Source organism: Trichosurus vulpecula, chromosome 3, assembly GCF_011100635.1.
Source record: "Trichosurus vulpecula isolate mTriVul1 chromosome 3, mTriVul1.pri, whole genome shotgun sequence".
Classification (NCBI taxonomy): Eukaryota; Metazoa; Chordata; class Mammalia; order Diprotodontia; family Phalangeridae; genus Trichosurus; species Trichosurus vulpecula.
Window position 1 is genome coordinate 27272692 of NC_050575.1, and position 27570 is coordinate 27300261.

At 44.5% G+C, this 27570-nt stretch overlaps 1 protein-coding gene across 4 annotated transcripts in view; it reads left to right on the top strand.

Moving 5' to 3' along the window:
- The first annotated feature begins 8971 nt into the window (after positions 1-8971).
- Positions 8972-27570, top strand: part of TCF7 (transcription factor 7) — a 119464-nt gene continuing 100865 nt past the window's right edge. For 2 of the 4 annotated variants that reach the window (XM_036748750.1, XM_036748747.1), the window contains exons 1-3: positions 8972-9445; positions 9844-9910; positions 10527-10723. In XM_036748750.1, coding sequence (XP_036604645.1) covers positions 9233-9445; positions 9844-9910; positions 10527-10723 — 477 coding nt within the window. In that variant the 5' untranslated portion in view covers positions 8972-9232. Of the gene's footprint in view, positions 9446-9843; positions 9911-10526; positions 10724-27570 lie in introns of those variants that run through there. The other 2 variants (XM_036748749.1, XM_036748748.1) reach the window with 1 other exon arrangement.

The window sequence follows — 27570 nt, forward strand, 5'->3', positions numbered from 1 at the left end:
GAGAGAGAGAGAGAGAGAGGAATGAAAGAGTGAGAGAGAGAGAGAGAGAGAGTCCAAGAGGATACAAAAAAAAATGAAACATTTTCTACCCTCAAGGAGCTTACATTCTATTGGTAAAGACAACACAACCATTCAAAAGTCCCTCCAATAAGACCTACAGCAATTTTTAAAAATGAGCTTAAATTTCTTGTACCGAACTAGTGAGCTTAGCCTTTGGGTAAGGATTTTTCCCCTCATTTCCTTCTATACATTTGACCTGGAAATGACAATTTTGACTCTCAGGCCCTAGATTCATTATCTCGAAAAGGCACAGACAGGCCAGATCCCTGACAACTTGAAAGTCTGAAGAGCCCAGTGGACTGCAGAGAAAAACACCAGAGTGGGGGGAGGGGTGGGGGACAACACAGAGATCCTGCCTCTGCGAGCTGTACTTTACCAACTCCATCTGGTGGGCCTCCCAGAAGCTCTCTGGACTCCACGCATTTCAAGGGTCCTCTTGTTAGAAAAGGTCAAAGAGTTAGCCTGGTCCTTTCATTGGAAAAGAACTTGAAAGAAAAGGAAAGGAAGTTTATATTTTCAGCTCTAGCCATGATTAAGTGAAAATGTTAAGGAAGTCCCACAAAGTAACTTTTATCCACAATCAACCTATGCTGGACTTTTCCAATTCTAACAGCTATGTGAACTTTAGGAGAAGATAAATCTTGGGAGAGATATGAAGGGTTGCAGCTCTGAATTCCCTGCCCTCACTATGCTGCACCCAGCTCATGGGGAGAGAGGACAGGTTCCGGTAATTTTCACAAAGATAAAAGTATCTCATTAGAAGAACAGGGCCCTGTGCCTCCTAGGGAAGTTCTATTGTCCCCCTCTCTTGTTAAGTAGGATGTAGGGATTTGTGCTCCAGACTTATCTTTAAAAGGTGCTTTAGTTCTGAAGTGGTGTGATGCAAAGGAAAGAACATAGGAGGAGAAATTAGGGGAGATGGACTTTAGTCTCATAGGATCATAACAACAGATCTGGAAAGCACATTAGAGAGGTGTAGTCTGGGGCTTCTTAACCCCTTCTGCATCATGAACCTTTTTGTCAGCCTGGTGTATACTATTGACCCCTTCTCAAAATAATGCTTTTTCAACACATAAAATAAAATACACAGGATTACAAAGGAAACCAATTACATTGAAATACAGTTGTCCAAATAATTTTTAAGTGATACACAACCTCTCTGAATTCTATAAGACCAAGGGTCTCCAGGTTAAAATTCCAGGTTAAAAAAAAACAAATCGTGGTCTAGTATTAATCCCTTCATTTTACAGTTGAGGTAACTGAGGCCCAGAGAGCTGATAAGACCGGTTCGAGGTCACAGAGATAGTAAGTAACTGGTCTGAGAGTCAAACTCAGAACCTCTGACCCCAGATCCATCAGTCTTTCCATCATACTACACTACTTACACTACTAGCTCTGTTATAGAGAATAGGAAGAATAGCTCACCTTTATAGTCACTTGAAGGTTACAATCCAATCCAAATCAACAACCAATCTACTGTAGCATCTACTATACTCAAGGTATTGTGCTAGGTCCTGGCAATACAAAGATGAAAAGAAAAAGTCCCTCAGCCTACATTATTGGGGGGAGGGGGAGCTGGGGATGAGACAACATAAACATTGATGAGTATATACAAGATAATTTGAAAAGGAGGGAAATTGCAGTAATGAATATGAAAAGGCTGTAAGAGGTAAACCTTAGAAAGATTCTAAGAGGCAGAAATACAAATTATTTTCTTTTCAAAAACCTATGAGCTGGCCAGTGGAAGTAGTGTTATCTCTACTTTACAACCTAACAGGGTTGCAGTGAGGATCAAATTAAATAATTTATGTAATATGCTTTGCAAACCTTAAAATCTAGATAAATGTAAGCTACAGTAATAATTTAGATTTACATAGTGATTTAAGGTTTGCAAAGTGCTTTACACACATGATCTCACTTGGTAGCATCATTATCCCCATGTTACAAATGAAATGACTTGCCTACAGCCGCACATCTTGTAAGTGCTATAAGCTGGGATTTGAACCTTGGTATGTTTGTGTCAAGTACAGTATTCATATAAGTCAAAACCCCTCTGTAGACTTTTTAAAACTATAAAGTAGCAAAGGATCATAGCTTTTATTATTCTGACTCCTTTGGTATATTTGTGAAGTGGGGAAGCCACAGACGAAGGAGCAACACTAGAGGAGAAAGTCGGAAGCCACAGAAACTTTCACCTCTGTGAGGTCAGAGGTTCAAATCCAATCTGGGTCAGTGATTATAGGCTGGCTGCCCTTGAGGCATGAAAACAGGGGAGTGACATGACTCAGTGGTCACAGAAGGATTCTTTCGCTAAGAGGCTCATAAGGGATATGGAGAGTAAGCTGGTGGTCCCTTACCCTTCAAAGATGGATCCCTTCAGGAACCCATTGAAAACTGTATTCTCCCTGGCTCAATTGAGATACTTTAACTTGTCTTCTGGCCAGTCTGGAAACTAATAAGCAACTAAACCCCTTTCCTGAAATTCAGGACTTTGTGTTGCTTATCTACAATTCTCAGCCACACCTACCATAGAACCCTCAAACATTTTGGAGACCAAAGCAGTGATTCCCAACTGAAATTGCTTCCTCAGATCGGGACAAAGAAAGCAGTACAAAAGCAAGAAAGCTGAACTAAAAATCAAGAGTTATTTCTTATGAGACCTTGGGCAAGTCAAAACTCCTCTCTGGATCTGTTTTCCCTTCTCCTAAGACAAGAAGTTTGGACCAGTTCTAACAGTCTATGACTATAATAGGAAAGGGATTTGACCAGAAGATCATTGGATGTTAATTGTTACTGAATTGAATGTTATTGAAGTAAACTGGAATTACACATTAAAAAATATTAACTCAGCAAACATTTATTAAGTACCTTGCTGTGGGCAGAGCACTTTGCCAGGTTGAACATCCATATGAATGTCCCCCATAGTTTCCCATTTGAGCTCTATCAACTCCCATCCTCACCATCTGGCTTCTTGTTTATAGATCTCACACTAAAAGAATATCCCAAAGCAACTCTGGCACTGGTCTCTTGGCATTGTTGAGGGTTGGAATGGCAATGGGTAGATCCTGGACTTGATTAACAAGCAGGTAGAAGAACAACTGACTTACTATAAGAAGTGATGGATGTAGAGAAGCATGGAAAGATACGCCTGAACTGATACAGAGTGAAATAAGCAGAGCCAGGAAAATAGTATATATAACTACAACATTGTGAATGGAAAGAGCAACTACACACACACACACACACACACACACACACACACGCACACACGCACGCACGCACACACACACAAATCAAAAGTGAGCATTGCAAATTTATGAAGAACAAGCATGGATTGAACAAAGAGATAAGAGAAGACACTCCCATTCCACCCCGTCAAAGAGGTGGGAGGTGCAAAAGTGCTGCACATTACACGTATTTTTAGACTTACTGGATATATTGATCAGTTTTGCTGATTTTTTTTTCCTCTTCTACGTTTTATATGAGATGGTTCTCTGGGAGAGAAATGGGAAGGGATACGGAGGGAAATTATGATGACTTTTTAAAAAAAGAAATCAATAAAACATATTTAAAAATACAATTTCAAAACCTGAGAAAATATCAAAGTTCCCTGTAGGTGGAGAGAGAGAAACAACTTGGGAGCTAATGCTGCTTCCTTTCCCTACTTTAAAACCCATCATTTTTCAGAAGTCCTCCCTAATTGACCTTACCTGGCTTGGTTCAGTCCATTATTCTGCTTGCACCGGGAAACTTACGAGATTTGGTGCTAACTGGACCCCATCAGCATCTCTATTCTATAGTAATAATAATTTACATTTACTTAACATATTAAGGTTTTCAAGAAGCAATGGAACATACTAGAAAGAGGACTGGGCTTGGAAGAGACCAGAAAGCCTGGGGGGGCAAGTCTTGAAGTCTTGCCTCTAATATGTACTAAGTGACCATAGACAAGTCACTTAACCTCTTAGTGTCCGTAGGCAACTTCCTAAAGCCATAAGTTATAAACAGTCATTGATCTGCATAAGTAGGAGTTTCCAGGGAGTCTTCCACCCCATGCTGATAAAAATAGAAGACTGAACAAAATGTTTCCAAAGACTTTTCATATATATACCCTGGACCCTCATCTAAGATTCTGACCAGAGCCTTCTATTTCTTTGATCTTCTACCATAGCCTTGTCCAGAGTTGGGCACATGCTGCCTTCATCAGTGCTATAGCTCAAGGGGATGAATTCATAGGATCATAAATTTAGAACTGGAAAATTCTTAGGAGACATGGATTATTAATCCCCCTACCCCATTTTGCAGATGAAGAAGCAAAGGTTCGATGTGTCTGGTCTGGAGTCACACAACCACTATCTGAAGTAGGATTTGAATCCAGGTCCTCCATATTCTAAGTCCAGGGTCCTATACACTAGCATGTCTCCTTAAATCCAGGCTCCCTCACACCAAAGGGTAAAAATATTTAATTGTTCTCTGAAATAAACTTTTTATGGCCCTTCTCTGGGATTAGGTGGTGATGACTTGGGAATTCACTGCCTTTCCACATGGTTGAAGACACAGAGTTTTCCTTCTCTTTCTTTCCCACTACCCACCTCCAACAAACCTGCCAATAGAAAATATGTGCTCCTACACATCTCTAGTTTAACTGAAAGTTTCTCTCTGCATACAAAATCCCCAAATAACATTCCCAGTTGGCCTTCCCATGTTCATTAAAGTCCTGTTGGGCTTCCATTGAGCTTCTTTGGAGACCTTGAAGAAAGGAAGGGTAGAGCCTTCCCAAATTCTGCCTCCTTCATACATAGGAAAGAATATTTTTAGCTGTAGGGCAATGTGGGATTTAAAAATTCAGCTTCATCAATGAATAAATAAATAAGCATCTACATAAGTGTCTACTATGTGCCCAGCGTCATTCCTGGTGCTGGTGATAAAGAGACAGAAATGAAGGTCTCTGACCTCAACATGCTTACTTACATTCTATGGGGGAGATAACATGGACACATATAAGTAAGCATAGACAATATATAGAAAAGAAATAAGAGCAAAATTCCACCAGGTTCTAGGTTCTTCCTTAGGTTTCCAGATGCATAGTAATCTGTTTGCCACAGATACTTGTCTCCTTCTCCTATAGGACTTATTTGGCAGCAGTGTCCAAGGAAAGCTTAGAGGACTCTCTTGGTCCCTTCATGCTAGGCCCTGGTCTTTCAAGAAAATGTTGTCTTCATCATCTCCATGTGAAAGAACGTCCCCTATTCTCTTCAGTAAACGATAAAGACTGAGGCTGGGAGAGAGAGAGATGGCTGGGGAAGGATGTTAATGACATGTGACTTGCCAACCCTGGGGTCTCTCCCAGGAGTTCAGAAAACCCTTTCTGTTGACCCAAGAAAGGTTTATAAAGCTTAGCCTTTGAGGCCTTACCCTGAAAGCCCAAGCACCTCCCCTGCCCTCCCAGCTCAGCTGTTAGCTTCAATAGAACGCCCACCAATGCAGCTGTTCTCATGAACATCTGTGGAAGGGATGCATACAACATCTGGACTCGATGGTTCTGGGATCCTGGAAAGAGGGAGAGGTGAAGTGAGACAGGACGTGTCTTCCACTCCCACTTCACCCCAATCCAGCTGGGTCTGGAAGGATCATGTGAGCTCCTTGCAGCCCCGTGCCGCAAGCAGGTGACCTCTCTGCCTTGGACCTGAAGGGCTAAGGAAAAGAAAAGGTAATCCTAAACTAGCAAACCAGCTCAGTACACGTTTCCTACTGCTTGGGGCACTTGTTTGGGGCCTGTAGGGTCAAGAAAGGACAGATTCCAGCCCTTACCTCTGGAGCCCTTCCCCACCCAGCTTCACACACTTTCTTCCGGGTTCCTGGGGGCCAGTGAATGGAGCAGAACCTTCCGGCATCACCTCTTCCCTAGACTCCAAGCCCACCCTGCCAGCTTCCAAACTTCAGACCCTGGGGTAATATCTGGATGCATAATCATCCCCTCCCCAAAGCCCCATTTCCCCTTAGCACATCTGGTCAGCACCTCTGGCTCCAGGGAACTGAACCTGAAAGGGAGGGGTTCTGGGTTAGTGCCTAGGGACCAAACCTTTCTCAGTTCTCTTTGATCTGAGGCCAGAACAAAAGGAGAGGGGTGCCCTGGGGCTGGGGGAGGGAAGCGTTTGCCCTTTCCGGTTTTGACTAGTGTTTTTAACTGTGAAACGGAGTCAAGCGACTTGATTTGATTCCGAGGTTGGATACATACTCTCCCCTGCCAAACTATGCAGGGGTCTGTCTACTTTGGGACAAAATGGGCATTTAAAATTTTAAAAATTGAGCTTTTGTGGAGGCAGATTGGAGTTTTTCTAACAGGAGCACAGAAGATGGAAATGTATCGAGTGCAGATATAGACCTTTGGGTACAAAGTGTAGACGCTCCACCCAGCTGAAGTTTTTTCCTGCTATTTTAAAGAGAAGAATTAACAATCCCTAAAAATAATAATAGAAGTATGAATGAAGAGGTGGAGGGTACTTTAGAGATCATCCAACTGAACTCCCTCATTTTTTGGTGGTTATTTTTTCACAGGTTGCCAAGACTAAAGAATTTGTCACCTAATGGTCATCTTATTCCCCATAGTTTGCTAGGTTGGGCTTCAGACCAATTTCGTTCACAGCACTCGGTCTTCTCTGGGATCAGAGTCAAAGCTTTTGTAGAATCCACTTCCATACTAGGAGTCATGAGAAGAGATCTTTGGAAACTGACGTGCAATAAAGGGAAGAGATTGTCAACACATGTGGCGATTGTCCTACACGCCACAGTTTACAGATTGCACCCACAACATCATAGAGTGGAGTATGGTCCTCATTTTAAAGAAGAGACTGAGGCTCAGAGAGAACCAGACCTTCTGAGACATTAGCATTCGGCACACCACTAATCCTCCCTAATACACCCCCCCCCTCTCTCAGGCCCTTTACACACCCATACACCCATTCCGTTGGTTCCCCATCTGGGAAGAACAAATGGGTGCCAGAGCTGCAGGAAGTGGCCTCTAGGGATACTTTTCCGGGGATTCTGATGTTTATTTTTATTTTTGATGATGTGTAAGTGGAGGAGGAAGCATCTTCCTAAATCCTTTTCTCCCTCGTACTCCTTAGCTTGCTTTGAGCCCTAGGTTGCCAAGCAGAAACACGGGGCAGGGAAAAGATGCTCCTATCTGGTAAGCTTTCATTCTTTCCTCTCAAACGCTCTGGTCCGCGCCGCAGGTCTGTGTCCGGTCCTAGGCTGGGGGAGGTCCAGGGTCACTGCCCAGGCGTGGATCGCGGAGAGCTTGGGGAAGGCTAAGGGGAGCAAGCCCGGCCCCTGAGCCCACGCCCCGGCGTTGGCGGGTTTCTTTAAATAGAAACCTATACTTTGCTCCTCACTCGCCCAGGGCGAAGGAAGCCGGGACTAAGCTTTTATGAAGGTTTAAATGCAAATGGACGGCTGAGTGACGGCAAGGCAGCCAACATCAAAGGCTCCCCAGAGTCTCCGCATTAATGAGCCTCTTTGTTTCTCCCGGCGAGATTACAACAGGTTTCCCTCTCTCAGCCAGGGTTTTATCTCTGTTCTGGCGGGCGCTAAAGCTCTGGGCCAGCTTTTCACCAGCAAACTCTGTGTAGCAGCTCCCACGAGCTCAGGCCCTAGACACCCACACAAGGTCACACACACACACAACACACACACACACACACACACACACACAGAGATACAGTCCCAGAGTGCTAGAGTTGGGTGGCCTTGAGGCTGCCGCCCCCAGCAGTAACTGGGGCAACAGGCGCCCCAGCAAGTACTGCCTAGAGGTCTATGAACCCTCTCGCCCCCGCCAGCGCCCCGACAACCCGGGTGTGTAAGCCTCGGTGCCTTGGTATGTATCCTTGCGGGCACAGGAGGTGCGGGGGAACTGGGGGGCAAAAAGGTGGCGCGAAGGTGCTTATTCCCACATTCCGGGGGCGGGGAGCAGCTAGCAGACCCGAGCACTTTCTGCTGGCCGGAGAGATGGGACATTGCGGGTACTGGGCGGAGGCTGGGCGGGGCTGAGCCCGTAGGGGACAACTGTACCCAAGTCCCCGACTGATTTCTAGAGAAGGCCAGCGAATTTCGGGAGCCTGAGTCTCAAACCGTTACAAGCTGGCGCGGTCCCTGCCCTCTCCTGCGTCCCAGCGCCGAGCTGGGACTCCCGGGGGCTCTTGTCCCCACCGGATTACTCGGACGCTAAAGACCTTTTCGCAGCCCCTAGGCTCTGCACACGCACACACACACACATACACACACACACACACACACACACACACACACACTCCGTGTGCATGACCCCCACGCACAGAGGCTGCGTGAAAGTGTCTGCTTCTCACACGCAGACAACTCATACACACAGAGGCAGAGAAGCCTTCATGCAGCCCTTCACAAACGAGACTCCCAGGCTCTGGAAGTCACTGCCTCCCCCGCCCACCTTCCTTCCAATCCCTCATCAAAGCACAGTCTCCCCCCTCATCCCCTGCCATCCTCCCGACCTGGTGACCCTGGGAGTGGGGAAAACTCTCCCAGAATCTCTGGGAGGAGAAAGAGGTACTCAGCTAGAGCTGAGCTTGCCTCCAACGACTGTCCCCCTTCCGTCCTCTGCACACCTCCCCACACACACCCCCTCCCGGTCTCTCCGCAACCTTCCCAAGCAGACACTCTGGGAGCACTGGCCCTTTAAGGCTACTCCTCCCTTCCACCTTCTTTGAGTTAGTGTCCGGGCCCCTAGCCCCGCCCCTTCCCCTCGCGCCCCGCCCCGCCTCTGTCAATCATCGGCGGCGCCTTTGATGTCTGGAGCCCTGAGCTCTCCAGGAGCTCCGGCAGCACTCCGAGCCTCCCGCGCCTCCAGCTGCTACCGCACCTCCAGCCTCTAGTCTGTCCGGCCCTCCCGCTTGCTTGCTCACTGAGCCCCCACTTCTAGCCCTTACCCTCCCCCCAGCCCCGGGGAAGCCGGGCGCCGACGCGGGTAGACACGGGTCAACCTCAGCCCTCCCGGGCAGAGGCGCGGAGAAAGGACCCTCCCCGCTACCTCCCCCCGCAGGCCCCGAGGGTGCCCCAGAAGTTAGCCACAGGCAGTTCGGAGTGGAAAAGTGAACCCCAGCGGAGAGAGCGGGAGCGAGAGCCCCGCGGCCCCAGCCGGATCATGCCCCAGCTGGGCGGAGGCGGTGGCAGCGGGGACGACCTGGGCGCTACAGACGAGATGCTAGCCTTCAAGGATGAGGGCGAGCAGGAGGAGAAGATTCCCCAGGGCGGCTTCCCCGAGCGGGATCTGGCTGACCTCAAGTCCTCGCTGGTCAACGAGTCCGAAGGCGCCGGCAGCAGCGGCCAAGCCGGGAGCGGCCCGGGCCAGACAGAGGTGAGGGGGAAGCAGAGGCGGGGGCTGCCGGGAGCGGGGGGCAGTCGGGGGGCTGCAGAGAGTGCCTCCCGCGCCTCCTGGGCAGCCTGGGGTGCTCCCTTCTTACTCTGGAGTCTCCCCCGCTTCTGCCCCTCTCCTCTGTCTCTGCCCTGCCCGGGTTCTCTATCCCTCCTCTGCCACTCTCCCTCCCTCGCGCTCTCTTATTCTCCTGGTCTCCCTCGATACTGGTGGCCGTCTCTGTCTTTCTGTCTCACGGATATGCATCAATTTCTTTTTCCTGCTCTTTCCCTCTCTCTTTCCCCGTCTTCTTTTTCTCTGTCTCTTTTCCTCCGTCCTTTTCTCTGTATCCTTCTCTCGGTGACTGTCCCTCTCTGTCTCTACCCCCTCCTCTCTCTCAGGCGCTCCGGAGAGCTCAGAACTCCCAGAGGCTGTACCAGGACAAACTCCCAGATGCCTTGGAAGAAGGTGAGTATGGGGACCGTTCAGGCCCACCCACTGACTTTCAACTTACTGCCACCATCAGCAGCAGCACTTCGGGGCCCCTGGGAGGGGGCGGGGACCGCCGGAGGGGTGTAGGAAAGCAGTGCCTCCTTCCCCCCAAATCAAAGTGGAGAGTTGTCAGAGAGGGTTAGATGGGGGACTGTTGGGGGCGGGCTTTCAAGCCTCGGGGCACCCCCCTTCGACCGAGTCATTTCCTGTCCACTGACCTTTCTTAAGAATAAACAGACCCACTCCCCCCAACCTCCACCCCAGGTGACTGAAACGCTGAGGTGCTTCTCAGGGGGGAAAAAGTTGGGGTCACAGTAGCTGGCCAGGGAGGTGACTGGGGATGGGCGATCACTTGGGGATTCAAGGCTGCGGAGTTTGGTGATTTTGCAGGGTCCCCAAGACAGACACCTTATCCCTAGTGGAGCCCCCCTCCCATGCTTCTGTTTCCACTGACTCCACACACCCCAGGAACCCCGCATGACCGCTTCTTTTAAAAAAAAATTATCTTAAGGCAGAAAGATCCCTTTCTTCTCCCCCTTCCTCTGAACACTTCCAAGAGGGGCAGTGTGTCTTACAGCCTCTGGTTTCTCAGGCCTCAAGGCCCAGGACGGCAGCGGCGTCGGGATGTACAAAGAGTCTGTGTATTCGGGCTACAATCTGCTGGTGCACTACCCGGCCAACGGAGTAAGTGCAGGAGCTGGAGCTGGAGCTGGACCCGGAGCTGGAGCCGGGACAGGAGCCGGAGCCGGGACTGGAGCTGGAGCAGTCTCCGGGGCTGGGCAGCCGCTGGTAAGTCTTGTCTTTCAGTTTATCTCCTCTCTTCACTCTGCCTAGCGCTTCGGGGCTCTTTGGTTCTAACTGTATGCTGACAGGTGGAGAACACTTGCTCATCGAAAGGAAAAAAAAAAAGCCCCTAGGAAAGAAAAGCCCCTGGCCCAAACCTGGCTAGCAGCCTGATGCACTTCCAGGAGTCCCAACTTTCTGTGGGCCTCCTCAAACCCTGTTTTCAGCAGGGGACCCATGGAGACGAGGGGCAGAAGGGAAAATTGAACCCCCAACCAACTCTTCCTCCCCACCCAGTCATACAACCTTCTTTATGGGCGACTTCTGGGTTTGTCCAGTGCTTTCTTATTTTTAGGAGCCATCTCCTACCCGTACACAGGCCCTGTAGTGAGCCCGCTGGGGCTAAATAAGTCAGGGAACTTTACCTCGGTTCCAAATTCAGGATCTATCTAACTCTTTGAAGGTTTGAGCAGGGCTGAGGGATTGTGCCAAGCAAGGTGATTAAAAATTCCGATTAAAGAATTCTTTCCTAGCTCCACTCAGAAGGACCAGAATTAAAACTGGGAGTTACTTCTATCATTTCTGAAACTAGAAAGGCTTTATGAATTACAATTTATAGGCTTTGAGGAATTTTGCATGCTGGGAAACTTGGCTTTCCAATGGGATCGCTTTTGATAAATTCGGAGAGTGGGGGCTGGAGGAGGATGGGAGCAGTTCCTGCTATGTCTGTGCAGGCATTAGTACTTACAGTGGAATCTTTGATTTGAGTACAGCTTCAGAGATGTTCACAACAGCAGAGTAAGAGCCAGAGTCTGCTAGGAGCCCAGCTATTATGGTAGAAGGCCTCTGCCAAGAACACACCCTTTTCTCTCAGTGTTAGGGTACCCAGGGTAGGCCAGCCAGCTGCTATGTTTGGGGACACCTGGGAAATAGACCATATATGCCCAGCCAGTAAGAGGGGTGTGTGTCTGTGTGTGTGTGTGTGTGTGTGTGTGCATGCGAACGTGCATGTGTGTTTCTGTATCTGTGTCTGTGTGAGGGAGCCTTCTGAGAGATTTATTCTCCCTGTCTTCTATGACTGTTCATTAGTTGGTATCTGGACTTTTTTTTAGAACAGCTAATTTGTGACAATTAGTACAGCCCTTTCCCATTCTCTAATCCCTACGTTGTGTCTAGGGATTGGAATCTGTAAGTGTGGGTCTCCTGTGCTGAGAAGGATTTGGGCAAATCTGTTTGATACTTTTAAGGTCTTCGGTGTGTACCGAAGTAGAATACTTCCGCTATAAAGCTGGGCTCTGATTCTTACTACTCTTCCGACTTGCTACAAGTCACTTGGGTCTCAGTTTTCTCATTTGCAGAGGGAGGGGGTTAGACTAGAAGATTATCTATCTCTAAAGTGTCTTCTACCTTGTGAACTCGTGTATGTATACATGAGCTCATCTTGCCGTAATGTATGTATTCCTTCAAACTGTATATAAATTGAATTTTCATAAATTGATTGCTGTTTATAATGCACCAAGGAAGCTTATTACTTAAAGGAATCTGGCAGCAGGTCCTTTAATAACTAAGAATCTTTAGAAAGATTCTTAGATCATCTCCTAATTTTTGGACATTTAGGTTGCCATAGACCTGGTTTTCTTAAAATGGGCGTATGCCCAATTGTCACATAGTACAATAAAATCTCATTAATTCAGACTCCACTAATTTGGAATTAGTCATCATTCAGAAGAGCTTGGTGTGACTTTCACCCTTCTTTACTCTAGATAGCGCACTATCTTCAGAGAGCAATGTCAGTCAACAAGCATTTATGTTTAAATAGGCAAAAAATTATCTTTGCTCTCAAGGATCTCAGTCTGATGGGGGGAAAGACATGCAAATAACTATGTACAAATGAAACATATATAATGCAGGGTACACTGAAGATCCTCAACAGGGCAGAGGCACTAGCATTAGGAGGGATGGGCAAAGGCTTTTTGTAAAAGCTAAAATCTTACCTGGGACTTGAAGGAAGCCACAGAGACTAGGAGACAGAAGTGAAGAGGGAGAGAAGTCCAGGCATGGGGGACAGCAGCGAAAATGCCCAGAGCTGGGAAATGGAGCATCTTGTGTGAGAAGCAGCGAGAAGGACAACGTTACCAGACCACAGAGTATGGGGTGGAGGGAGGAAGGTATACTGTATAAAAAGATGGGGAAGATAGGAGGGAGCCAGATTATAAAGGGATTTGAAAACCAGAGAGTTTTATATGTGATCCTGAAGGAACTGATAGTGTAGCTAAAGTTATGGGGAGGAGTGTTTAAACTATTACCATCTCAATCCAAGGAACTACCAAATGGTGGTTATGCATAAAGCCAGACCTCTGGTAGCTGATACAAGGACAAAAACCGAAGAGTCGAGTCAAAGAGTCAAAGTCAAAGCCCTCCCAGAGCTTGCTTTCTTTTGGGCAAATGCAACAAATACAAGAGTTAATGGAAAGTATATACAAAGAGACAATGTGTGTAATAGATAGAAACACAAGTTAATAGAAAGTATTAACAAACAGACAGTATGTGTAATAGATAGAAACAGCATCAGGTTAGCCCTGGAATGAAGCCTACCTCTGACCCAAACAGGCAGTCGTTTAACCTTTCAATGCTCAGGGCTACTCTTAAAGATCCCCAGCTGCATAGCAGGTGTTTGCTGTACACTGGTCAGGAGAATTTCCTCATTGGGAGTTCCTTATGCCAATGAAACTACAGATCCCCACCCCACCCCGCCCAATACAAAGTAATCTGGAGAAGGAGACAGGGCTGGCAAGTAGGTCTCAGTATATCTAACCACCAGGAAGAATTTTAGAAACACTATTTGTTTATAAATTACAGATTACTATTTTCTAGTCCTTAAGCGGTCAGCAATACCAGTAGCCTAGTTTGAGCTAAGTAGAATTGAAAGAATCTTACATTTATGTATATATATACATATATATATATATAGTTGTATGTGTGTATATACTACAGATTACATCTATATGTTTATATATACATATATGCTGTAGCCTGTTCAGGCAGCTAGGTGGCACAGTGGATAGAGTGCTAGGCCCAAAGTCAGGAAAACCTGAGTTCAGATTTGACCTCAGACTCTCTCTAGCTATGTGACCCTGGGCAAGTCACTTAACCCTGTTTGCCTCAGTTTCATCATCCGTAAAATAAGCTGGAGAAAGAAATGGCAAACCTCTGCAGTATCTTTCCCAAGAAAACCCCAAACGGGGTCATGAAGAGTCAGACATGACTGAAACAACTGAACAACAGACTGGTTTTCCCCCTCTGCTTCTACGCCATCCCAGTAAGTAAAATATTTGCATAAATATAGACATAGAATGAGGGAAGGTATGTGAAAATCGTGTGTACCGCACAATTTCAAGAAAACATCATTATCCCTGAGCTAACTTAAATGTTGATTAATTTTTCTAAAACAGAATATCTAAATCAGAATAATTTCTGGCTTCCTAATGGAAGTCAGGAGCCTGGGTTTCTCATCCTTGATGCATCAGTCCATTGTATAACCCTGGGTAGACCCCGCTCTGGGCCTTTATTTCCCCATTTATAAAAACACAGAGCAGCTAGGTGACACGGTGGACAGAGTACCAGGCCTGGAGTCAGAAATACCAGAGTTCAAATCTGACCAGGCACATTATTTGTGTAAACCCTGTCGAGTCATTGAACCCCTGCCTGCATAAAACTGGAGGAAGAAACGGCAAACTACTCGAGTATCTTTGCCAAGATATGGTCCACGGGGTCCCAAAGAGTCAGACACAATTGAACGACAAGAAAGAGCCTCTTTCAATCACTACCCACTCAAACGTTCTATATTCTGTAATTCCATGAAAGGCGAATGACTTTATATGAAACCTAGCCATGAGTAGCTACAAATTAGAGCTATGATTTAGGAAAGCTGTTGAAAACCTCCAGTGCATTAGATAGATCTTTTAAAGAGGATCTATGGAAGAACATGAAAAGAGGGTAGTGTTGTGTGCTTGAAAGAGCACTGGACCTAGAGTCAGGTGAGACCTCGCTTCAGATCCCATCTCTAATCTGATCAAGACAGATCAAGTGATTTGCCCACGATCTCATATGATCTCTCTGAGTCTGCTTTGTAACCCGTTAAAATGGGGAATCAACAATAGATGGAACTATGCAGAGACAAATAAGATAACGTGTGAAATGCTTTATAAACTTTAAAGAGCTATATAAATGTCCGCAATTGTAAGAATCAAAGGATGAGAAGAGTTGTGATTGAACCGCTAGGACTGACAAGATCGATGAGATGGAGGTCTATCTACCCAAATCCTGAAGTCAAGACCCCTGAAAGAATTAGATTAGAACACTGACTAGCCACCATGCTTCTGTCTCCTTCTCCCCACGGATGAGGATGAGAAGCCAAGCTTGCTGCTCACCTTTAGGAGGAAACATCATTCTTGGCTCTGCAGTCAGAGTTCAATCATAGGATCATAGATTTAGAGCCATATTGACCTCGGAGGCCATCTAGTCTAATCTCTTAATTTTACAGATGACAAAATTAAGGTCTAGAAAGGCTAAGGGATTTACCCAAGGTGTTGTTGTTCTTCTGCCTGACTCTTCATGACCCCATTGGGGGTTTTCTTGGCCTCCTCTAGCTCATTTTATAGGTGAGGAAACTGAGGCAAACAGGGTAAAGTGACTTGCCCAGGGTCACCCAGCAACTAAATATCTGAGGCTAGATTTGAACTCAGGAAGAAGAGTCTTCCAGACTCTAGGCCTGGCACTCTATCCGTTTTGTCACCTGGCTGCCCATTACCCAAAGTTAAAAAGCAGAATCCAGGTTCTTTGATGCTAACTTCAGCAAAGGTGTCTCTTGCTGTGCTTAGGACATTGAAGTTGCCCCTTCTCCCACACCTGATGTCCTGGGAATGCCACCTGAACAAGTGCACGTTTCCAGTGGAGTTCAGGTTTAGAATATTGCCTCTAATAAAAGTGCTTTTTTGGAAAGAGCCCCCTAATGTGGATACACACACATAGACACAATTTGTCTTATTGATTCATCTCGTCAGTAGCACAGAGTCTAATCTAGGCAACCAGGATGAGTATAATTTCTGAAAATAGCTTAGCCCACAGTACCCTGGATTTAGACTCATTTGTTGACCGTGTAACCTTGGACCTAAACTTTCTGGGTCTTACTTTCCTTATCTTCAAAATGATAAAGTTATACAAATGGCCTCTAAGATCCTTTCCATCTCTAAATTTATGATCCTATGAACCTGTGGCCTCTCTTGGGTCTGACTGTGAAAACATGAGAAGAGGTGCAGTGGCATAGTAAATGGAGTACTGGGCTTAAAGTCAGGAAGCCCCTGAGTTCAGATCCAGCCTCAGACACTTACTAGCTGTGTGACCCTGGGCAAGTCATGCAACTTCTGTTTGCCTCAGTGTCCCCAACTATAACCGGGGAGAATAACAGCACCTACCTTCCAGGGTTGTGAGATAATATTTATAAGGTACTTAGCACAATGCTTGGCAGTGATAGGCACAATATAAATGCTCGCTATCACTATCATCATTGTCGTCGGTCATCATTATTAAAAGACTGAGTCTGAAATACACTGGCATTTATGGATGGGTTGGTTGGTCTGTCAGTAGCGGCAGTGGCCAGGGGCTTACTCTGTCTTTGATGGCCTGGATGATATATTCCTTTGTCTCTTGTCTCTACAGTTATAGTTCCTTAGAGTGCAATTGGGTCCTTGTGGCCTCAGTGGGGGGGGGGGGGGAAATGGAAAGGGAGAGGTTTGAGGGAAGTCTCCTTCTGCCAGGCCTCTCCGTACGACCCCCACTCTTCTCATTTGTCTTTTAAAGATGACATTTTATCGGAGCATCCATTGGTAGATGCGCCCCCCACCCCAGCCCTTCCCTGTATCCTCTTGCAGAGATAAATAGGTGAGGATTCCTTCACTATAAACTTCCTATGGGTCTCTCTCTGCCCTGCCTGCTCGTTAAGGTCAGTAGAGGCTTCTTGTCTGAGATCCTGGAAGTGGGCAGGCATCTGGCCAAGGGAGACACTGAATCTAGGAGCCGAAGGAGGTCACTGCTAAGAAAGGCTGGGCAAGAAGTGAGAAAGGAATTGGACGTGCCATTTAACAAATAATATCTCAAAATAAAAATTAGAGGAAAAATCAGCAAAATCTAACAATAAATCAAAAAAGTTTAAAAATATATGTAGCATACCATACCTGTGGACCTCTTGTTTAGGCAAAGGGTTGGGTTAGTGGTTTCTTCTTATTTCTCTTCTTAGGTACCATGCTCAGTCTTTGTTATTTTCCAGCATTCACTTTTGCTTATTTTGATGGGTTTATTTTTTTCCATTTATCTTGTTCTGGTCATTGTGTATGCTGTTTTCTGGGCTCTATTTCAGTTTGCATCAGTTCATGTAGGTCTTTCCGTGCTTCTCGGTATTCATTATATTTTTCATGTATTACACCATAATAATATTCCATTACATTCATGTACTACAATTTGGTTTTGTTTCCAATTCTTTGCTACCATAAAAAGTGTTACTATAAATATTTTGATGTGCAAGGAGACTTCTTATTATCAATAATCTTGAAAGATAAGCCTAGTAGTAGTGCAGTCTTTGGGTCAAAGGATATTGGCATTTTAGTCATTTTATTTGCATAATTCTAATTTGCTTTCCAAAATTGTTGTACTGATTAATAATTCTTCCAGTCTCGGAGTTGTTTTGATCTACATTTCTCTCACTCTTAGTGATTTGGAACATTTTTTTCACACAGATGTTAAGAGTTTAAAATTCTTCTTTGGAAAATGTTTGTTCATCATCCTTTGACCCCTTATCTATTGGGGAATGGCTTTTAGTATTAAATATATTTGTTAGTAGTCTATACATCTTCAATATTAAAACTTTATCTGAAAAATTTGAAACACAGATTTTTTTCTATTCAACTACTTTCCTTCTTAACCTTTTGTTTGTTCAGAAGCTTTTAGATTTCACACAATCAAAGTTACCTGTTTTATCTTTTATAATTGCCTTTATCCCTCACTTGGTTAAAAATATATCTCCTACCCAGAGCTGTAAAAGATATATGATCTACTTCTTTTCAAAATTTTTTTATGGTATGATTTTTAATATTAAGGCTATATAACCATTTAGACTTTATTGTAGAATATTACATTAGATGTTGCTCTAAAGCCTAATTTTGCCACACTATTTTCTAGTTTTCCTAGCAATTCTTATCAAATAGAGAGTTCTTTCCTAAGTAATTTATGTTTCGCAGTTTATTGAACACTGGATTACTGAGGTTCATTTTTTCTGATTCTCCCTTGTCTGGTTTGTTCTGTTGAGCTATTATTTCTCTTTTCCTCAGCTAATACCAAATGGTTTTGATGCCTGCCATTTTGTAATATAGTTTGAAGTCTGAAAGTCCTATTCCCCTTCATTCCTACCTTTTTTCATTTTTCCCTTAATATTCTTTTGTTAATATCTTTTGTTTCTCCAAAAGAATCTCATTACTATTTTTAGCAAGCTTTGTAAAGTTTCCTTTTGATATTATTATATTGGTATAGCCCAGCCATGAGCACTGAATATTATTGTAACTATATAAGTTGCTCTTTCTTTAAGGAACACTTAGTAATCTGATCTATACCAAGTCCTTTGGTAGATTGATCCTCAAATATTTTATGCATTTTGTAGTTATTTTAAATGGGAGTTCCCTTTCTATTATTACCTCTTGGATTTTATTACTATATATTGTCTGACAGTTTTTGAGGCTTCGTTTTGTAGCCTGCAACTTTACTGAAGCTATTGTCTCAGTATCTTTCTGATTCATGAAGATTTTCTGAATAAACCATCATGTTATCAAAAATAGGGATAGTTTCATCTCCTCTTTGCCTGACTTTACATCTTGAAGTTCTTTCACTAGTTTTACTGCCATTGCCCTCATTTTTAGAACCACACCAAATAATAGTGGGAAAAATGAGCATCTTGTATTTACTGGGAAGGTTATCCCCACTGCACATGGTGCTTGCTTTTTGGTTTCATATCGATACTGCTTATGATATTAAAATGTCCCACTATGCACATAGTTTGTAGGGTTTTTAACATAAATGAGTTGTACTTTGTCAAAGACTTTTTTCCCCCTACATTGAGATAACTCTGTGGTTTTGTATGCTTTTGTTTTCTAACACAAGTAATTAATAATGTTGGTTGTTTCCCTAATGTTGAACCAGCCTTGCATCTTTCATATAAATTCAACTTGAGCTGGGCATAGTGTTGTTTTTGTTGTTGTTCAGGTATTTCAGTCATGTCGGACCGGGCATGGTGGTACATGCTTATAATTCCTACTACTGAGGAAGTTAAGTCTGTTGGATTGTTTGCTTTCAAGTAGTAGGGCTAAAGCTGCTTGGGTGTCCATACTAATTCCAACAACCAATACAGTGAGCCCCTTTGAAGTAGGGAACCACAAGGCTGCCTTAGGAGGGTGAACTGGCCCCACTTGGGAGACATTGAGATCCAGTCTCAGTCATTTGATCCAACTGATCAGTCTTGGTCATAATGAATGAGACATACACACACAAAGTTAAAATGTAGTGTTTATGTGGTAAACACAAATACAGTGCCGTAGGAGCTCAGAGGATCTTCTCAGAATCTTGCTAGAAAGAGGCAGCAGCTTCATGGAAAAGGGCTTAAGCTTAAGGGAGGGGTATTCAAGGGTGGGTAGATTTGGACAGACTAAAATGAGGGAAAGAAAACAGGCAAAGGAGGTTGTTAATCAGTTAAACATAGCTTTACTTCATCATATTCCCACAACTTAAAAAAAGAAATATGATTTATATAATCTATAACATATTTCAAGAATGTCTTCATTTGCTTGGCTACAAAGAGCTTTGAAGAATCTAGCTTTATACTCAGTTGGATGTTATTCTATGCTCTAAGAAGGAGCATTCAAACTTGTTTTATTCAAACTCCCAGCTAGTCAAGTCAAATCAACAAGCATTTATTAAGCTCTTACTATGTTCCAGAAACTATGCTGAGCTCTCGAGTTACAAAGAAGGGGGGGCGGGAAGTAATTCTTGCCTTAAAGGAGCTCATTCTTATGGGGGAGACAATGTGCAAATAACTAGGTACATACAGGTTATATTCATAGTGACTGGAAGAAAACATGAGAAGAGAAGACACTAACAGTGTAAGGGAGACAGGAAACATGAGAAGAGAAGACACTAACAGTGTAAGGGAGACAGGAAACATGAGAGGAAAAGACACTAACAGTGTAAGGGAGACAGAAAAAGCCTTCCACAGAAGGCAGAGTTTGAGATGATACTTGAAGGAAGCCAAGGAAGAAGTAAGAGATGAGGAGAGAGAACATTCCAGGCATGGGGACAACCAATGCAAAGGCAGAGGAGAAGGGAGATTCAGTGTCATGTCCTGCAGAGTGAGTAGTCTACATTCATAAGTATGGGAGGTGGAGTTGGGAAGGGGAGCTAAAAGATTAAGAGCAAGAGCTTTTATAGATGACACTGCAAGCTCAGACAAGTCTCTCTCCCAGACTACCTGAATCTTGGAAATGGACATTTACAATGGAAACTCTAGGAAACTCCTCTGTGGGAGCAGCCTGGTTAATTAGGACTTATTCTGCAATGCTAAATCACCCATCTTCATCCAGTGCTTATGGACAGAAGACTAATATTTTTTTTTTCCATTCAGCACGACTGCTTCTTTCCTTGAATGAGTAGGTTGGGCAACTTTTTAACATTAAAAAAATTGAAATGCAAAACAAATTATATTCGACAGGATATCAGTAACCAAAATAACCAGGATATAACCAATAGGTATTTATTAGATTCTTTCCAGGGTGAAGGAAGAGGTCTCCAGGGTACACTGTCTCTTCTTTCAAACCTTCAGACTCAAGCCTGCTTCCCATCTTAAATGCCTAAAAACTGAACTTGAGGTTAGGAGGGAAACCCAAGTTCAAATCCTTGTTCTGACACTTACTGTTGTGTGACAGTGCAAAAGTCAATTCACTTCTCTAACATTTGGAGATAATAATATTCAATCTAACTCTGTTGAAGGCACTTTGTAATGACCTTCGCATGCTATGTAAAGGTGAATTATCACATCATTATTATTCGTCTCTCTCAAAGGAAATTACCATGGCAAAAAAAAAAATGAGAAAGATTCTGAAGAGTTCTGTGGATCTTACTGTCTCCCTCCCTACAATTCTCTCAACATGAGCTCTGATCATTTTTATTTTGCTTTTTTTTTTGATGGAGCTATGGGGAAATAAGCACACTGTGCCACTGCTGGTGACACTGCCTTTCTATCCTATTCTGTCTTTCTACAGAAAGATCTTGCTCCATGCCCCAAGAAACTAGTGAGACCTTTCTAATCCATTATCACGTCCAACTGTCTCATTTTACATATGTGCAAACTGAAGTTTAAGGAGATGCCAGGAGCAGGACAAAAGGGCTTAGTGCATGGAGTAAGGCCTAGATACGTGTAGCCGACCACTCTCCTGTCTGATAGGGGAGGGAGCACCTGGGTCTGCTTGCCTTTTGTCTCACAATCACCTCTGTCCTACCAAAATGGCCCCATGTGTCAGGTACTATCCTAAGTGCTTCACAAATATTACCTCTTTTGAGCCTCATAACAACCCTGCAAGGTTGGTTGTTAATTATCCCCACTTTATAGTTGAGGAAACTGAGGCAAACATCAGTTAAGTGACTTGTCCAGGGTCATGTAGCTAGTTGTGTCTAAAGCCAGATTTGAACTCAGGTCTTCCTGACTTCAGACCCAGCACTCTCTCCAGTACACCGCCTATATGACATAAATCTCCTGAGCTCCCTGATCCCATGCCATTATACCTGCCCATCTCCAGATAGAACTGTCTGCCTGTTCAGCTGCAGTCGGACACTTATGGCCTGGGAAAGCTGAGAAGCAACAGCTCCTGAGTCCCTAAGAGAAGAGGAGATGGATGGCAGCTCTGTAGAATCCCCTTAATCTGAGGCATTCAGTAACACCTCATCAGACAGAAAGGCTTCCTATCTCTGTATGGCCTGCAGCAGTTGGAGGGGGTCCTGTGTGGTTGCCAGTCTTCCTATGGAGCCAGGGGTTATAATATAGTGAATTGCTCAGTAGCCTTCTGGCCCACTAGGTGGGCTTCCTCACTGAGACTATTGTAACAGAAAGGTCCCATCCTGCCCCTAGGGCTGCCTATTCATCCTCAGGCAGCTCACCAGAGACACTAGGGAGATGGAAGGAGAGACATTTACCCCAGCGCCCCAAGGAGGCTCAGATTATAGAAAGTCTTGAATGTCAGGATCTGGGGTTTATGCTACATTTAGTAGGTATTGAGGAACTACTCAATGGTTTTGAATAAAGAAGCAATATGTTTTGAGCAGCGTATTAGAAAGATTATCCAGGTAGCTTTATGGTAGATGGAATAAAAAGGAAGCAAAATTGAAGGCAGGGTGACCATTCAGAAATTTAGTGTAAAGTACAGGCTCAAATGATAAGGCCCTGAATTAATATGGTGGCGATTTAAAGGCAAAGGAAGGGAGAGATACAAGAGATGCTGCAGAGGTATTTAATAGGATTTAACATATGGAAGAGTCTAAGATGATAATGAGATTTCTGAGCCTGGCTGTTTGGGAGGATAGTGTTTGCCTAGAAGTTGGGGGGACAGGGGGCAAGTTTAAAAGAAAAGCTGATGAATTCAGTTTCGGACACACTGAATTGGAGGTGTGCGTGGGAACAGAAGGAGGTTTCTAGCAGGCAGCTGGGAATATCCAATGGTTAGCAAAGAAAGCAAGACTATGTGAGAGCTTGGGTAGATCACTTCACTTCTCTGAAGCCCGGTTTCCTCATCTGTAAGACGATGCGATAATAATTCCATCTCTCTCATAGGGTTGATATTGAGGAGCAAATACCAGAAAGTATGAAAAAATAGTTATTTTTCAAACCTTCAAGTACTTGTTAACCCCTAACCCTACCTCCTGTGGGCCTCCATGTCTTCGTCTGGAAAATGAAGGGAGCTGGACTAAAAGACCTTCAGGATCTCTTCAAGCTCTAGATCTATGGTCTATGATATTGATTGATAGAGACAATCACTGAAGTCAGAGAAGGAGATGAAATTGCCAAGGAGGAAAGGGTCAAAGACAGACCACTGGGAAGCTTAGCATAGCTAATCAGTGAAAGCAGAAGGCGAGGATGACTGGAGAACCGTAAGAGTTCAGAAAATAGAAGCAATGAGGAAGAGGACGTTGAGAAGGCAATCAACAATGTCAAATGTTGTCAAAAGGTCATGGAGAATGAGAACACAAAAAGCCACTGGATCTAGCCATGAGCAGCCTCCGAAAGTTCTGTTTCCATAGAGTGGTGGGGTGGGAAGCCAGACTGCTAGGGGGGAGGAATGAGTGGATTGTGAGGGCAGAGGCGGCGAGTGTGAACTTTGTGGAAAAAGAAGAAAGTAGAAGGATGGTATATTGAAGGGCATGTAAGGTCAAGGGGAGGGGGCTTTTTGTTTTGTTCTGGGAGTGGAGAGAACTAGACACGTTTATAGATAGAGGGAAAGGAGCCAATCACAAGGGAGAGATTGACAATACACAGATCTTAGGGGATCGATGCTAGAGTGACTTTCCAGAAGAGAAAGAAGGAATCCCATGATCAGGAACACGAGTGAAAGTGTTAACCTTGCTAAGGAAGAGGGTCACTTCCTTCAGAAGAAAATAGGCAGACACTGAGAGGTTTAAAGTAGTAAAGGAATGGGTCAGCTAGGTGGCCCCAGAGTCAAGAGGACCTGAGTTCAAATCCAGCCTCAGACACTTGACACTAGCTCTGTGACCTTGGGCAAGTCACTTGGGCCTAAAAAAAAAAGCAGTGGAGGAACTACTAATCTTTTCTGAGCCTCTGTTTTCTCATCTGTCAAATGGGGAGGATAATCCCTGCCCTGCCTACCTCACAAGAAGGTTCAAATAAAATAATGGTTGTGAAAGTCTGCAAAGGTGATGGGTGGCGCTATCATTTATTTCGTTGCTCTGGGCCCACTCACAAAATTAAGAGTTGCTTGGCCTGCCTTTTCCTTGGCCTAATCCGCTCTGGGAATGCCTTTCGTGGTTGTTTTGCTACTTTGACTTCAGCTCCAGGAGGGTGGCGGGTAGATAGGTAGGAAATAATCCCGACACTTTAGGACCTTTAGCTCACATCTAGAGAGAATCCCAGACTGAAGAAAGTCCCATCACGTCAAGACATCCAGCTGCGGAAGCTGAAGCTCCGACATCTTTCCCCAGTGATAATTAAAGAGCTAATGACATTCTTCCAAGGAGGAGGTTTGGGTGAGGGGTTAAACATGTCTCCAGAGGCTCTGATGTCAAAGTAATTATTGGATAAAAGATGTAACTGATTGGCTGGATCAGAGCAGCCTCATGGGGCAGCCTCAAGAGGCTGGGCTGGCAGTTGTCCTTCAGTAGCATGGGGTGGTATAGGTCCCTATAATTGTCCACAAGTTTCCTTTTGCCCCTAAAGTATCCTTTGTGATTATGGGTGTCCCGGGAAGAGTTTCCAATTAAGACATTTGTTTTAGGAAGCAGATGCTTTATCTGCTTACATTATAATCACTGCAAACATTTGCTTCTCAATCCCACAGATCCACAGAATTTGGGAGCTAAAAGGGGCCTTAGAGGTCATTTAATCTAACGTCCCTCCTATTACTCATGAGGAACCGGAAAGCACGAGAGATGAAAAGACTTGCCTGAAGTGATGTAGTCACTGGGAAGGCTAGGTCTTCAAATCAGGCCTCCAAACTACCAGCACAGTGCTCTTTATACCATGGCTGCACTGCGTCTCCTGTTTTACAGAGAGAAAAACCAAGGTCTAGCTAAAGGAAGAGAGTTGCTCAGAGTTACTCAGGGAGTCGGTGGCAGAGCCAGAACAACCCCCATTGGTAGAGCAATTTGTTATTTCCTCCTAAGAGCTCTGAGAGATAGGTTATCTCCATTTCATAGCTGAGAAAACTGAGGTTTGGGGACAGGGAAAGATTTACTTCTGGTCACATAGCTGGTAAGTGGCCGAGCCAGGAATAGAAGCCATCCACATCTCCTAAGGCTCAGCCCAGTGTTCTTTCCAATCTTGCTCGGTTTTCATATTTTCTGAAAACAAGGAAGAGTACCTATCGAAACCCCTGAAGCCAGAAATAAGTTGAGATGGGCACCCTTCTAAACAAATTCAATTTACTAAAATCCAAACAGCAATATTAGAGGATGTTTCAAAAGTATGGGGACCCCGAGTTTCTTCAAACAACGCTTTCTTCCTTAGGGCAGGGGCTACAAGGGCCTCGAAGTCACCAACAGGGTCACCTTTTAGCTGCAAGAATCATGCCCCACATCTGTGGAGCTCTTCTTGAGCTCTTCATGGGCAGGTACTGGATCTTCTCTTGTCTCCGTATGGGTGTGTGCATCACCCTTTCCCCCACCCTTCCCCCCACCCCAGCATAGGGGTGCACATGTAGCCAGTGCTTGGTGATTAGCAGATACCATCTGGCTGGGGAGACAGAATGCAGAAATGCCAGAGTCTTACCATTGGGGCAGTACTTTTTGTTGCATTGGGAATTCAGAGAAGGGGACACTCAAAAAGGGCCCAGGGTAGTCAAGAAATGAGACTGGAGCTGTGAGTAGAAAGAGGAGGATTCTGAGGTGGAAGGTAGGAGGGCTCTTCAGGCAGGGAAAACCCTGTTGGTAAAACTACACAGGCAGAGACAGGGATGAACTTTGAAATGTGAGACAGTGAAATGTGACTGCAGAAGAAGCTAACAATTTGAATGCGTATTTGTGAGGCTTTTAAAGTTTGTTGGGTATTTTCCTCACAACAACCCTTCCTGAGGTAGGTGGTTACGTGGGAAAGCAGAAAGGCCAATGGTTAGACAGTGAGGCTGGGGCCAGATTGTGGAGGGCCTTGAATGCCGTGCTGAGTAGCCCAGATGTTATACAGTCAGAAAACATTGCTTCCCAGAAAAGTCACATTTCCTACTGAGGAAATAATTTTTTTTTGTTTCTACAGAAGAGGTTTTTTTTAAATTTATTTTTAGTTTTCAATGTTCATTTCCACAAGATTTTAAGTTACAAATTTTCTCCCCATCTCTACCCTAAGATGGCATGTATTCTGATTGCCCCTTTCCCCAGTCTGCCCTCCCTTCTATCACCCCACTCCCCCCACCCCCACCCTCTTTCCCCTTACTTTCTTGCAGAGCAAGATAGAGGAAATAATTTTTAATCTACTTACTATCCCATTCTCCCCTACTCCATCCCATGACCCTAACCCCGACCCCATCCCTCAACACCCTGACTGGAGCCATGCCCAGTCAGGAGGATGAGATCCAATACAGCGTAGTGGGCCAGTGGTCTGAATGCCTCAACTTGGCTGCCAGCTGTCTATGTGACTTTGGACAAGTCAGTCAGACTCTCTGGGTCCCAGTTTCCTCTTCTATCTAATGGATACGATTATATCAGTTAGTTCTTGAATAACAAAGAAGCTGATGAAAGAATAGAGCTTTAAGGATGCCAGGGAGCAAAAAGTATGGAAAAGGAGGAAGTGGTTAATAGTTTCAAATGTCACAAAATGATCAAGAATGATGTATTCTGAGCAAAGGCCATAAGTCTGGGCAGGAAAGAGGTGATGGGTGCACTTTGAGAGATCGGTCTCAGTTAAGTTAAAAAAAAAACAGAGGCCAGATTTCAAGGGCATGAAAGAGGAAGTACTGGCCAGGGAGAAGAAGCAATAGATTCAGACCAGACACTCAAGAAGAAAGGAGGGGAATGGGATAGTAGCTAGACGAACTAATAAGGTCAAGTGGAGTTTCTTAAAATAGATTATTTGCCGATAAAGAGAAAGATCTGGTACAGGAGAGTATTATGTACTTTTCAAAGAGTTTTTATAGACATTATCTTATCTGATCCTTGTCACAGTTCCATGATATTGGTTACACATTCTCATTTTACAGATGAAGGAACCGAGACCCACAAAGACAAAGTTATTTGCCAAAGATCGTGTAGCAAGTTAGTGACAGCACCATGTTTAAAATCTAGAACTCTGGAACAGACAATCACTAATAAATGCTTATTGAGGGACAGTATCCACACTTTTATTTCTGCTTTTGGTTACTTATGCTCTGTAAGGATCTCAGACCCAAGTAGCAATTGAAACCTTCTACTGAGACTTGGGGAGCCCAAGCTGGGAGCTAGTATCAGGGTCCAAAACAGAAACAATGGTAGGGAGAAGTGAACCAATAGCTTAAATCAGAATACAAAATTGGAATTCGATTAAAACAACCAACATTTAACGAACATCTGCTGTGTTTTGCACACAATGCTGGTCTCCAGGAGATAGGTCAGGTTTGGATAAGATGAAGCCCCTACGCATGGTGGAGCATATAATCTAATAGAAGATTAGGACACATACACAGGTAGAATTGTAACACAGAATAATACATGTTTAGTACATTAGTAATACAGAGCAGTGGTGTTTGAAGTCTAAGAGGACTGTTGTTACCAACTAGAAATTGGGGAAGACTTCAAAGGGAGAGGTGGCATTTGGGTTAGACTTTAAAGGACATGTAAGAATTCAGCAGGCAGAGGGAGAGGGAGGCCATTCTAAGCCAAAGAAATGACATAAGCAAAGGCCCAGAGGCAGAAGATTCCAGGGCATTTCAGTGAAATCAGTATTCCAGGTTTTCTGGATGAGAATAATATGAAATTAGACCAGGCAAACTTAGCAGTCCAGGTGAGGCCATTCCAGGAAAGCTACAGGGATTGCTGTGGGTGGGTGAGGGTATGAGAACAGACGTGAGTAG